This window comes from Rhipicephalus microplus, chromosome 2 (assembly GCF_043290135.1).
Source record: "Rhipicephalus microplus isolate Deutch F79 chromosome 2, USDA_Rmic, whole genome shotgun sequence".
Taxonomy (NCBI): Eukaryota; Metazoa; Arthropoda; class Arachnida; order Ixodida; family Ixodidae; genus Rhipicephalus; species Rhipicephalus microplus.
In genome coordinates, this window is record NC_134701.1 from 218,316,812 (window position 1) to 218,331,263 (window position 14,452).

Below are 14,452 nucleotides of genomic sequence, written 5' to 3' on the forward strand. Positions count from 1 at the left end.
CTCCCGCGCTCATGAATAGGGCTCGGCATGGACGTTCTTCGGCACAAAAAGCGACATGCATAGACATAAGTACGCAGTCACTGTGTGCCTGCTTCTGCAGCCTACCATTTGTAAAGAAATAAAGCTGTGTTTCTGGACAAAAGTAATGGGTGGATCGACTGAGCGAAAGCAGGTGAATAGATGGTTGGTGGTTGTGCCACCATTAGCCAATTGAACAGATTAGCAAGAAGGACACGCACGCACGCACGCACGCACGCACGCACGCACACACACACACACACACACACACACACACACACACACACACACACACACACACACACACACACACACACACACACACACACACACACACACACACACTATGAGAGAGAGAGAGAGGCAGCATCCTTGTCAAAATAACGTTCCAGATATTGTTAGTGATTCAAATTGGAGTGACGCGTTCTTTGGCTTAGATCGATGTCACTACTTCTCGCCACCACCTCCAGCCTCAACGTCGCACGTTATTTGGAAAAAAAATTTTCAAGATTACTTTTAAATACGTGAACAATAGAGCCGTTGCAGGCGTTTACAATGCACCAATGTAGCCACCAACCTTCAAGCGCGAGCTGTGCGGCTCCTTGGGCCGAGCTCTCGTGTCCGTAGGCGACGCACTGGTACATGCCACGGTCCGACCTCTGCACGGCACTCACGTGCAGCTCAGTCTGGTCTAGGACTCGTACGCGGCCCCCGGGCATAACGGGCTGTTGGTTGCGCAGCCACGTCACCGCCGACACGGGAAAGCCGCGCACCGAGCAGTTGAACACCACGGTGCGGCCCTCGCGAGTCAGAACGCTGCTGGGACTCACGGTCACCTTCAGCGGCACTGCGTGGGACATCGAGCACACACATGAATACTTGTCGCATTATGAAATTTCAGCACATCTAGAAGAGAATCTCTTATAGCCAAAGAGGTAATAATGTTATTATTAGTAGTAATAATCTCTCTTCCTCGCCTTATATATTCTTTTGCTCCCTCTCCACCCTGCTTAAGGTAGAAAACCTGGTACAACCTTTGTAATTTTCCTGTCTTTACTTTGCCTTTTTTTTGATTTCGGAGCCGTAGAGGATGGCTCGGGAAGTTGGACCACTTGGCAATGTTTAACGTGCACCTAAATCCAAGTACACATACCTCTAGCATGTCGTGCATCACACCCATGCGTTTGGTGTAGCATCCGAGCGCCGTAATCATCAAGACGGCTTAAAGTCAAAGAGAGAAACCTAGGAGGAAAAGTCGAATCAAAAAGACAAGCGTCCGGTTTGATGCCATTCACTCGGGTTGAGTGAATAATAGTTTGAAAGAGAAACAGAAGGAATTAGTGAGCAATGCTCACATTTCTCTTCCCGAAAGAATCAAACAAAACGAGAGGCTCACGTGTTCCAAATGTCAAGCAGAATTTGCGCGAACGAGAATCCTCCGTGATACGCGTAGCGTTTTGCTGGTTCGCGTTACTTCAGCTGTTGTAGGAGATTTTTTGTGCCGTGTTCTAAGAAGCAGTTACGCTAGCGTACGCTTACGGTATTGATGACATCGTACACAAATATTCACACATCTTGTAATTTACCCTCCGCAGGTTAGCGCCGTCCGCAGACGTTAGCCTGCGTTAGATTCAACCTTATTTTGATGACTGAATGATAGCGCAATGATCTGGCATGCGATATGAATATGTTTTGTGTCCCTATAGCGTCGGACACTGCATAAAAAATGAAAAAAGAAACGGCGGCTGAAGCGGCCCATTGACCACCGTAGACAAGTGTGATTCAGACTCAACGTGTTCGGTCACAATATACTGAGTTCTACTGAGCAGGCACTGAAGTATTATATGTAGTTTTGCGTTGCTGTGGGGCGTCGTCAGCTGGATTTTATCAAGCAATAACACAATGATCTTGAACAATCTACCCCTGTAATCGGAAGTGGGTCGATACAGGGTTTCAGGTCTGTCCGGTACTGCCTTTTTTTTCGAAATTGGCCTACGTGTTTTTTTGTATCCCTCATTGACGAAATTGTCAATGTGACTCACGTATGAAAAGTGCGCATTAAAACTTAAGTAGCACAGCAGTAAGTTTCCCCGATATCTACCGGCGGATGTGGCCTGGGTTCAAACATTTTTTATTTCAGAATGTGAAAGTTTAGTCGACTTGGTGGAGCCTGTAGAAGTGGCGTGCGGTAAACGCATGTGACCGTGAGAAAGTGCTAAGAAAAGTCGTGTAGTGTGCACTAGCACAGTAAACAACCTTTCACGTTCTTTTTCACGTTCTTTATGCGGTACCACGGAGTGCGCTTATCCGGTGTTGCATTATGGTATTTCTGTTATGGGACTTCTGATGAAGCATGTGATGCAGAATTGCTCAACTCAACATACACTGTAGACTGTGATAGTCACCCCCCCCCCCCCCAAGAAAAACAAACAAACAAACAAACAAACAAACAAACAAACAAACAAACAAACAAACAAAAACAACAATGGCACGATCATGAACAAACAAAACTGAATTAGTCTTTTTGTGCATCGATGACGCGCCACTCGGATGAGTTGTTATTTGTAAGCGTTTCTAAAGAACTTTTCTGCGTCTTTTTACCTGTTTCTTTTTATAAAAACTTGAGGTGCAACGGTAACCGATTTCCATTCGTGCTTTGAGCGCCTCTGCAATCTTGTATTACATATGCGTGCGACACGTTCTCGCTACCTTTCATCGACAGATTTCGCGTTTTGCAATGCGCTTTACCTCGTCAACTGTTCCTTTTGTTAGAAGAAACGTAGTCGATGCTGCAATGTCAGTACACGCTTCTGTTGAAGACATATACATTGGTCTACCGTCACTGTGTTTTGCTATGAAAGTATTGCTATGCTTTTGCTGACTGTTTCGGGAGCCTTGGAATTTACTATTGTTCGCCACCTGTTTCGTAATTTATGAATTTTAAACGAAAAAATTGTGCTACTTTAGATAATAATTAGTTTAAGAAGAGCAAAGCCACTTGCAAACGAAAACTATTCCGTCCGTTAACAAAACACTGAATAAACTTTATTCAGCGTTAGCAATGAATAATTTTTAATGGATAACTAGCATCGAGTAATGAAAGTCGAGTAATAAAAAGATAGATGACTCATCTCCAAGGTTACCACTAGAAGATAGGAATAACCATAAAATGGGAGTATTCACATGTATGAATTAGTTGCGATGGGTCACGCGCACTATATTGCTTCATCGCTTCTATAGAGAGAGAGAAACGAGAAAAAAGGAAGGCAGGGAGGTTAACCAGATGCTAGTATCTGGTATTCTACCCTACACTGGGGTTGGGGAATAGGGGGTTGAAAGAGGAAGGGAGAGTTAAAAAAATAAATAAGAGAAAAACCCCGACACACACGCTTCTATAGAATTAACATATCAGCAACGTCCTCAATGAGAAAGAACTGACTGGCCTTTCAGCATACAAAGTATTCTTTTCAAGTAATGTACGAGTATATTTAAGTTTAACTTCTGCTTGAACTTGATTGTAGGAAGAAATGACTCATTTAGCATCAACATTTTTTATCAAAAAGGGGCATTATACCCAACAATGAATACGCGTTAATAAATACAAGCCTTGAATCAGTCGTCATAGGTTACGAGTCCACTGCCGACCGTAATACGCACTGGTGACGATGACTTCGAAGAGCGCGCGGTCCTCTCCGGCCGTGTTGTTGGCGACACACACGAAGGTTCCGGCATCCTGGCGCATGGTGGACTGGACGAGCAGGAAGCCCCGGTACACGCGTATCCGGCCACCGCTTCCGCTGCTGGAGCCCAGCGGGATGGTGAGCGACTCCTTCTTGCGGTACCAGCGGTAGCTGGGCGTGGGATATCCTTGAGCCACGCACGCCAGTCGAAGCGGATCGCCTGCCGATAATTTCACTGTCTGCTTCAGCCGACGAATTCGAGGAGGGAGGTAGTTTGACGTGTCTGCGGAAAAAAATAAGCACAATCAATCAATCAATCAATCAATCAATCAATCAATCAATCAATCAATCAATCAATCAATCAATCAATCAATCAATCAATCAATCAATCAATGAAAATACTGATAAACGAAGAGTTTTGTTGTTGGGTCGATATGGGAATGTTTAAGCCTTAAAAATGTTTTCACAACAGAACTTGCTTCCCCCTCTGCATTCACACCATCCGCAAAGCACGCTTTACAGGCAATCAAAGCTTTCGCTCTGAACGTTCGCGTTATGAAGAAAGGTTAAACGAGGTTTCCAAAACTGAACAAGGACATGCAGTAAATTCATGAAAATGTTTTCGGGAAGTAAGAAGAGAGAATAGACGTAGAAGTAACAAAACTATCAACTCAAATGACGTATTTTTAACGTTCTTCGACTCTGTCATCATAACACCGTACGTCTATTCATGCGGCCCCTGTCAACTCCTAATATTTATTTTGTCGAAATCACGTCGTCGCAGTCATTTCGTCAATGTTATACCTCTGTTCTCATGCCATCATGGCTCTTGTTCCATTATCTTAATTCGATTGGTGTCACTCGGACGTCCTTATTTGATCCCTTCGCACTATGGCAATCATGCGTGCGATCCACGTGTTTGAGCGTCACAAGTTCGTGTTCAGTGAGTAGCCTCCAGAATGAAGACAAGAAATATGCATAAAATTTTAACAAGTGATTACATCAGGAGCTTCGGACCAGAACGTGGCGGAACGTAAAATCTTATTGCCAAAATGTTCTTAAAAGGTAAATATGACTATATTGCATGTAGCACAGAACTTCCCTGCAATAAAGCGCTTGCACTGACTGTGATTTTGTACAGGCGTTTTTCACGTACTTTCTTCACAAAATAACTCAAACTTACTCAAATAACTTTTGCCTCCCAGATGGAGGTGAGTTTTGCAAAAGAGACTCCAGAAAATGTTCATCAGAGTTCTCATTATGTAATTTCACACATAATGGCGGTATACTGAAACAAGTATCCCCCGATGTTACTGAATAGCAATTTCAAAAGATTTACTAATAATAGGAAATTTAGAAAAGAAGAAAAGAAAGCCATATAAATTTAGATATTATTTGTGGCATCTGAAGAACATTTGAGAAATATTGTATACAAACAAACATCTCCTTATTTACCCACTTTTAGGTTTCCACTAACTATTTTTTAGTATTCTGTTTGTCTGACTCATCCTTATAAAAATAACAAAGAAAAATTAACATAATGTTATGTCGAGGCATAGCTTTTTAATACTGTTTCACATCTAGTAGAGGGTGAAAGCACAACAACGCCAGACTTGCACGGAAGGCACAGCACAGTCACAGCGAAATCTGAAAGAGAGGACTTTCGGAACTACTTCTAAACACTTTTTGGATAACTGCTACAAGAACACTTGCTGGGTACCCACTACGCCATATATAAGGAAGGAAGGAAAATAACTTTATCTTGGTTCTGCGGAACACGAACAATAACTTTCGTGTAGTTGGCCGGCATTCACTATGCTATCCTTCGTCATTCTTCGGAGAAGCGTGGTATACGCTACACACCTATTATGCCTGAAGAATTATGCCCGAAGTAGGTATGTGCCATAGTTAATAAATGATCAAGAACAAGCTTTTGTAATGGGCGATTTCATGCCAAACTTCCAAGCGATTTCGGTGACCTACTCAAATGTATTCGAAAAAAAATTGTGCTGGTTTACTGCTTCGAGAACAGTGAATTGTTCGAATATTTCAACGAGAAAAACGTTTTCGTTCATGTGCACGCCTCCGGAATTTCCCATAATGTTGTCTGGGTGATGTTTGTAAAAAAAAAAACATGTTATTTTCAAATGTACCACTCCTTTCTACACCAAATTTGGTCTACATGTTAAGTGAAAATACTTGTGTAAGCTGTTTTTAAAGCTCAGTGATATTAGTGCAGTTTTATACCAAATAGGCATTCAAGAAGTTAGTCAAAATGTGTAGTGTTTGCATTTTTTCTAATGCAATACTACACTTTGTATGAATATTTGAACAATAAATACTTATTTACCGAAAAGTATATTTTCCGGAGAAGATACCTTCAGACCTCTCAAGTTGTTTAACTTTACGAGAAAAAAATCACAAATTTCACAAAATTGTCATTTTTGGCCATATAGAGACGGAATTTGCACCATTTGATGGTTCAATTACAAATCACTTTTTGTATTTAAATCGAGTGCAAATAACAGAGTTTTTTAAATAGCAATATTTATTAACACATCTTTTGTTTTAGGAAATAAAATAATTTTTGAAGTTTCCCATCGACAACAATAGAGAACTTCGAAGCGAACGTTCTCGTATGACCAAATGTGAGGATAGCCGTCAGTAAGAAACTTCAAAAATTATTTTCTTCCTTGGAATAAGGACTGTAATGATAAAACTTCCCATATAAAAACAACTGTTTATTTGCTTTCAATATAGGTATAAAGCTGATTTGTAATTAGGCTAACACATGGTGGAAATGCGTCGCAATATGGGCGAAATTGACAATTTTGTGAAATTAGTGATTTTGTTTTGTAAAGTTTAACATCCTGAGAGGTTTTTTCCCGCAAAATATAGCTTCCATGGAGTAAGTATTCATTGCTCAGGTAATGATACAAATGATAGTATTGCATTAGAAAAAAATGCAAACACATTACATTTTGGCTGAATTCTTGGAGGCGTATGTGGTAGAAAAATTGCACTAATAATACTGAGCTTCAAACACCTTACGCAAGTACTTTTTTACTTCACATGTAGACTAAATGTAGTGTAGAAAGAAGAAGTGGTATTTTTAAAATATTATTTATGCCACAAACAGCACCCAAACAACATTCTGGAATGTTCAGAAGGCACGCACATGACCTAACATTTTTTCTCACTGAAATATTCTAGCAATTCACTGTTTTCAATGCAGTAAATCGACCCAACTTTTTTTAATACATTTGAAGTGGCCACAAAACGGCTTGGACATTTGACATAGAATGACCCCAATGAAGTGGAGAATTGGACGCAGTTCGAAATGTCTGACACTTGGTTGTTTCTTTGATGTTCAATTTCCCGACGTCAACTCTGCCCAAGGCCAGTTTGAAAATAAGTTCCAAGCACTCGTGCCGCTCAGTGGTAGAATATTGGGCTGGCACGCAGGGGACCTGGGTTTGAATTTTATTGTGAGCGTGGTGTTTTTTTATTTACCATATTTTTTATTTCGTGCGATAGTGGTTACAGACACTGACGGCGGTAGCAGTGGCGGCGACGAATAACTGCTGTGCTGCACGAAAACCGGGTTGCGATCTCATAGCAGCTTTCGCTGTAAAAGAACAAAAGACTGTCACCGTTACACTGCTTATGAAAAAAAGGCTTCACGTCCTTGCACATGAATAAAGGGTTCATCTATCGTGCTTACTCAGTAGCCAAGCGAGACTCAACGAACAAGGAGACAACGGTATGATTGCGACCGAGCGAAGCTCCTAGCGCACGCACGCATAAAAAGGAAAAGAAAATGTTTCTTGTTCAAGTCACGTATTAGTTATAGCGAAGTCACATCCATGACATTCATTCCGCAATAAAGGATAATATGAAGGATAATATGATTCATGCAGATAAGCATTAGCTGCCAGCTAAAGTCAATGCAGTGTTACTACATCTCGTAAGAAACGTAAAAATATAGATGAAAATTTTTTCCCCTAGTGCATGCTAAGCGAGTGAGACTCTCATATAAGGCTCCAGTATAACCACTGAGCTCGACTTGTAACATTCAGAGAGACAAACGTAAAAAACGAAGCAGACAGCAATAAACGTAAGTAATCAAATAAAATGGGGTTAAGACGAATACTTGCCACTATTTCGGTGATCTACTTCGGTGTGATCTCTGCCGAGAAGAAGAAACACTACATCGCCGAAGCTCAGTGTCGCAAGCCCAACGGTAGTACTTCCCAGGCGTCGCAATTTGCAATTCGAATTGGTTTCCCGCGCGACAGATATAACGAAGGCTATGGCCTCGCATTGCAGCAATCTAGTTGGCAGCGCTGCCTTCGAGCTCGTGCTTGCTGGCGATCAAGAGCGGCTCGGTTGTGGCGGCGGCTCCGTGACAACCGCAAGACGAGAGAGGCAGGCAAGCGACGGGACTCATTTGCAAGTCGATGCCGGGCCGTGCCTAATCGCGAGGGCAGACCGGAATAATCACTGTTGCTTTGATGCCGGTGCAACCGAGCTTCAACATCCGTCTTTGCCCCGGAGGAAGGGAGAACCACGAGTACATCCCCCTCGCCACTTCTTTAATCAACACGGTAATGCAATATACTGGTCAATTTTTTATGCAGCGTAACAACTCGTTCGCAATCTTTTAGAAGTACAGATGGGAAATTGCGGAAAAAATAAAAAGGAACAGCACAGAGAAGGAGAGTGGCCAGAGAACAGCTTCTTCGTTGCTTAGTAGGGAGATGATTAGGTGCTGTGGCAAATGTCCAAATTATAAAATGAGATATAGTTTCGTTCAAGCCAGGAGGAAAGAAATAGCCGGGAGGACAAGGAGCTTAGCCAGTTTTTAGACCCGCTGGCTACCCTGTGCTAGAAAAGGGGGTAAGGGGAATAAAAGGTAATACGAAAGAAATGTTACAAAGAGAGAGAGAGAGAGAGAGAGAGAGAGAAGGGACAAAAGATAGTAAAAGTGAAAAAGGAAAAAAAAACGCCAGGCCTGAGTGGAACGCGCAGCACAGTCACAGCAAAAGCTACAAGAGTGGCCCTTCAGAGCATTTCATGGGATTCTACAAGCACACTATTGGGTACCCACTGCGTCATACATAATCATAAATTTCTCTAAGGCATGTTGTCTGCAAAAAACGTAATAAGGCTTTCAAAGCCTTCTGAGCTGAGGATGGACTCGCCCAAAGACCCAGGGTCTTTTGTTCCGACAAATGACAATTATCTAATCTACCAAGAGCTTTGGGAAGTTCTTTTCTTGGCGCGTTGAAACGGGCACAGAAAATGGGCGATTGTTTTTTCGGCCACGCCAAGCCACACAAGGCCAACCCAAGCCACAGGCAGCACAGAAGTGTCTCCTCAGCTCGAGGTATTTCTGAAGGAAGACGCAGCTTGAGATCGGTATCCAAGTTATGCAGACGAGCGTTTGAGGATTCCACCCAGTTCCACTTTGACTGTGTGAGAACACGTGCGAGCGAACGAAGCCCTGTAGCTGCGTCGGTTCTTGATAACGCTATGGATGTGCATTGCGTACCGTCACGAGCACAAATGGCGTTCTCGCCTGCGTGGTCGTTGTCATATTTGCTGCCATGACCTAGTATCGACTGGTACGCTATACTGTGTTGTTTCTCGATCGCTTTGCCATGAAGAAGCCTTATATCGGCAACTTGCTGCTCATTAGGTTCCTGACAAAAATGTGGCATAGGACATTGAAAAGCTGCCTACGAGTCCGAGAACATGGACCAAGCTTGCTAAGGTCCTTCAACAATAAACTACAGTGCTGCACATATGACGGTGAGTTTCACAGCTGTAGATGACGTTAAATGCGATGTGTTGACTTTAATTTTGATGAACTTTGCGGGAATAACCATCGCCCCTGCTGAGCTTATTGAAGAAAGAGAGCCTTCCATGTAAATTTCAAGGTGTCCGTTGTGCTTCTCGTACAGGAATAGTAGTGCGGCCTGTTTCAGGAATAGATGCAATGACTGTCTTCTTTTAGATAGCAGGAATGGTAAGAAGAGCTTGGAGTGGGTGTAGGCGCCACAACAGTAATAACGGCCGGGCTGCATACGTGAAGTTCGATGGAATGAGTGCTTAATGCTGAGCTACAGTTGTGCTGAACGCTGTGTGGGGCTTAGAAGTTCTAGAGGAGGCGAGGTGATGCGATGAAATCTGGGAGAAATGCCTTCGGTGCATTTTCAAAGCATCAAGGCGGTTGTATGTGTTGATTGGTAATCACGCGTGATGACGACTGTCACTGCTATAGTTGTGCATCTCGGAAGGCCAAGGCTCATTCGTAGTCCTTGTGCTTCAATTGACTGGAGGACACGCATTTCTGTTCTTTGGGCCGCGCAAAGCACAGGTAAGCTATAGCGCATAGAACCGAAATACAGAGTAGTGTAAAGTTGAGGCATCACCCATAAAGATGCTTCCCACGTTTTTCCAGCAAGAAACCTCAGTATGTGAGTGATCATGATGAGTTTTGTTTTCATGTGGGCGATGTGAGGGCTCCAGTAGAGGTCGCAATCAACTATGAATCCGATGAATCGGTAAGGTTTCACGCACTTTACCATTCATCTATCGATTTTAAAGACGTAAGAGTCCATCGCCTTATGCGTGAATGAAATAAGCAAGCACTTCTCTGATGACAGCTCTAGTCCCCGTCCTTGAAGGTAGTTTGTCGCATTGTAGCTGCTCTCTGAAGTCTGGCCCGTACATAGAGGCGTGTCATGCCTGACGCCCAGATTCAGATGTCTTCTGCATATATTAATAAGTGAAATGATTGTGAAAGTGCATCAACCAGTAGGAGGAGTGCTAGGTTAAAAGTGTAGTGCTAAGAGCTCCACCTTGTGGCAGACAGCGACAGATTCGATGATGCGTTGTTGCACCACCCTCAGTCAGTACAAAGACGGTTCTGCCTTTCAAATAGCTTTCGATCTATTGGTAATAGCTGTGAATTTATTGCTAACTGCTTGCATTTAATAGGATGCTTTGTACGCTGAAATGCTATGCACTGAGGTATAACTGTTGAATGATCTCAATACTTGTCTGCATCACCTGTGAGCAATAGACTTACTTTTGCCATCACCTACTATCATTTCTGGTCAGGCGGGCTGCAATTCCTGACACCAGCAAATATTATTAAACGGAAACGTCAAAGTGGTCTTATTTACCCACGACTAATTATTCTTGAGGATAGAAAAGTTTACTCTTCATAACGAGCTTGATGTAATTACGTAGGACCACATTATAATCACAACATTTTATTACCTTAAGGAGCAAGATGGGCGTGCTACGAGCGCCCATTTCCCAATTAATCCAAACTGCATTGCCGGAAAGCTTGATCTTCACAGCAGAAAATGACGTAGGAGCTGCTGAAGTTTCAGTAGGTCTTGTTGAGCGATTAAAACATTTCCGCGTGCGTGCATTCAAACTTATACTTCGCTCCATCTTTCATTTCTTGCTTCTTTACTTATCTATCTCCTCTGACTCTTCGCCAAGTGCGGAGCATCAAACCGGATATTCCTAATACGGTTCAACCTAGCTGCCTTTCTGCAGTACCTCTATTTATATATTTTCTTGCAAACGCAACAGCCGAGTCCACAAAAGCCTAGAGAAGTATAAAAAGTCATTTTCGCTTAAAAAACGCATTGAGTGTTTAGGCGTACGTGTAGATGCCTGTCAAATTTATACGAAGTCCTCCATGTATACGCCCTCTATAGGGGACGTAATGCCAAGCTGGGTCCTAAAATAAAATCAATAAATAAATCATGCACTTACATGTTGTGAGCTATGCACGCACACCGGTGTTATATGTACAGGTTCGTTCACTCTTAGTGCGAACACGGCGCACCGTGGCTGCGCTCCGCGGAGCGCCAGGGCTTACGGTCCAGCCGCGCATCGAAGCAATTTGGTGCAGGCGCACAGGCATTTTTTGATCTCTTGTGGCGTTCTAGAGCTCCGTGCTCACTTTTCTGAAAAGCACGTCCAACTATCAGCATGTCATTTGTGATTGAGCGATCCGCAATGGAGCGCTCAATCGCACCTGACGTGCTCGATCAGCGCTCTTCTGGAGTTTAGTACTTCGAATGTTTCTCGAATCCTGACGCCAAGCCCCTTTCAATAATGATCCCCGTTGAGATATGTAAAAAGCGTTCTTTCAAACAGGAGCACACTTTGTTCAGCAACTTGCATTTCACCTGCCCACTTCAATCCTTTCTTCACTGCCTCGGCCTTTGCGGGGCAAAACTTCGTGCCAGTGGCCTGTTAGTGAAGGTGAGTTTGAGGAGTCTGGTTTAAAGCAAATTGGTCGTTCCTCTTCTCACCGACAGAATTCTTCTTCTTGGCATGTAATTCTGCAAACACATCAGCATTGTTTTGGTGTAAGGGGTTGAACACCATTAGAACTCCGCATTTAAGAGGAACGTTGTAAAAAAATGGGTGTGGATTGTTTCGACTAGTGTCCCTATATACAGAAGCACCAATTTCGACTCCTCCCCCTAGGGTTAATAACCATAACGAAACTGTTAATTAATCACTACTACATAACTCGCCGTGGTAACAGAGTGTAAAGAGCATAATACGTAAATTAAATATACAAATTTTGGGGTTGTCGCAGCCTCAGTACAATGAATAAAAGAACGTCTTGCGGCTTAACAGTTTGAAAATGATTCGGCCATGGTGCCTCTCACTATACGAGGCAGCCAGTCTTGAAAGCAATCGCAGCTGTATAACAGGGTTGTGAGCAGCAACCAAATTGTCAAGTCCATGATAGCCCGAGTCACAATAGCTTTGAAGTCGTCTTGAGAAGCCATAATGCCAAGACCTTTGAGGGTGAAGGCTACTTCGTAATGTATCTCAAGAATTTTAGAATTGCATAAAAGGTAGATCGCGTGGGTTAAACCTCAGCAAAGAATGGTTAAGCCTCGCAATGTATGGTGTTGAAAGGAGGATGCGATGAACGAGATTATTCTGTAGGAAACGTTTGGATTCCACGGAAATTTTTTTTCGGTGAAAATTCGGTTGACTTCTCTGCTCGAGACGTATAATTAGGCCATTTGTCTAGGGATGGCGAAGGGAACAATTCAGAAGCTCTGAAAAAAAAAAAAACTTGAGTAACTTCACACTAGATCTTTTTTTCTTGCTTTCTTGCTTGCTTTCTTTTTTTCTTGCTTTCTTGCTTGCTTTCTTTCTTGCTTTCTTTTTTAATATATGAAGTTTAACGTCCCAAAACCACCTTATGTATATGAGAGACGTCGAAGTGGAGGGCTCCGGAAATTTCGACCACTTGGGGCTGTTTAAAGTGCACCCAAATCTGAGCACACGGGCCTACAACATTTCCGCCCCTATCACAAACGAAGTCACCGCAGCCGGGATTTGATCCCGCGACCTGCGGGTCAGCAGCCGAGTAGCTTAGCCACTAGACCACCGCGGCGGGGCTTTCTTTCTTTCTTTCTTTCTTTCTTTCTTTCTTTCTTTCTTTCTTTCTTTCTTTCTTTCTTTCTTTCTTTCTTTCTTTCTTTCTTTCTTTCTTTCTTTCTTTCTTTCTTTGTTTCTTTCTTCCTTTCTTTCTTTCTTTCTTTCTTTTTTATTTCTTTTTTCTTTCTTTCTTTCCTTCTTTTGCAGATATTTTCTGCCTTGTCTTCTAGTTTTTGCTTGCTACCCTATTTTTCATTAGCATAAGCGCTTAATCCACTTATCCGAAGTGATGACCACATACAAAAGCCAATGCCTCTAAGGAGCTTCTTATTATTCATTGTGAGTGCTTCGAACTCATAATCAAAAACAAGAAGCACTTCTACGGTGGTGGGAAATGCTGGCGACCATTGCAAGGAGTCATTATTCACGTAACTCCGTTGCAGGAAAATATTGGTCGGAAGAAAAAAAAAGTCACGGTTTCACCACAAGGGTGAAGCAATGAATGCGATTCCAACAACTTAGAATGTAATGCTGAGAACGGCAAGCAGATGGAAGCGTGCAGCGTGCTGCTCACGCACAAATGACGCACGAAAACAACATACACAGGGCGAGAGCGAACTAACAACGTTTACTGCTCGACACAGGACGAGAGCGAACTAACATCGTTTACCACTCGACACTAACGCGCTGTTTAAACAAAAACGACGCACGAAACGTAATCACATGATGAGTGCAAACTAACAAGTGTCCCAGTTGTTATACTTCACTGTGTATGAAAAGCGCATTGTTTTCGCAAACGGGGACTGCGCAGAAAGCGAAGTAGCCTTTGTGGGCCAGGTAAGAAACTCAATCATTACGGTGAAAGCCAAAGGCACACGATTCTCCCCTCCGAAGGTAAGCGCGCGCGCACGAGCATTTACCCCCCCCCCCCCCCCCTTCGAGGGGCAAATTGCGCGTGGAAGATAAGCGCGCATCACCGTATCGACGCGCGGTTATCTCCCACGCATCGACAAGCTGGGCACAGAGCACGGGTGGTTTTTTAGATGCGGAGCATCTTATACTCGCGCCTTGTAGTGCGCCGTCCGCGTCGTCCACGCCGTCCACACCGCTTCTCGAACATTCGACAGCTGACGCGCGCGCATGCGCCGTCGCGCCGTCGCCCACTCTTCCACCATCTGTGCATCCCTTCCTCCTCTACACACCGCGCGCGCTTCACTCCTCCACCATCTGTGCACCCTTCCTCCTCTACACACCGCGTTCGACATCTACAATTCTCCTGATTCTCCAGTGGACGCGCATGTGGCGTCGCGCTTCGA

General features: G+C 43.4%; 1 protein-coding gene across 3 annotated transcripts in view; it reads right to left on the reverse strand.

The window, feature by feature from the left end:
* The window catches only part of LOC142774965 (cell adhesion molecule Dscam1-like), a 492,538-nt gene that overhangs the window by 112,746 nt on the left and 365,340 nt on the right, over positions 1–14,452 (reverse strand). For all 3 annotated transcript variants that reach the window (XR_012886599.1, XM_075876112.1, XM_075876103.1), the window contains exons 5-6: positions 3,676–3,981; positions 596–865 (exon numbers count right to left, since the gene is read on the reverse strand). Coding sequence is in view for 2 of the 3 variants with exons in the window: in XM_075876112.1 (XP_075732227.1) it covers positions 596–865; positions 3,676–3,981 (576 nt within the window). In the remaining variant the exon portion in view is untranslated. The remainder of the gene's footprint in view (positions 1–595; positions 866–3,675; positions 3,982–14,452) is intronic.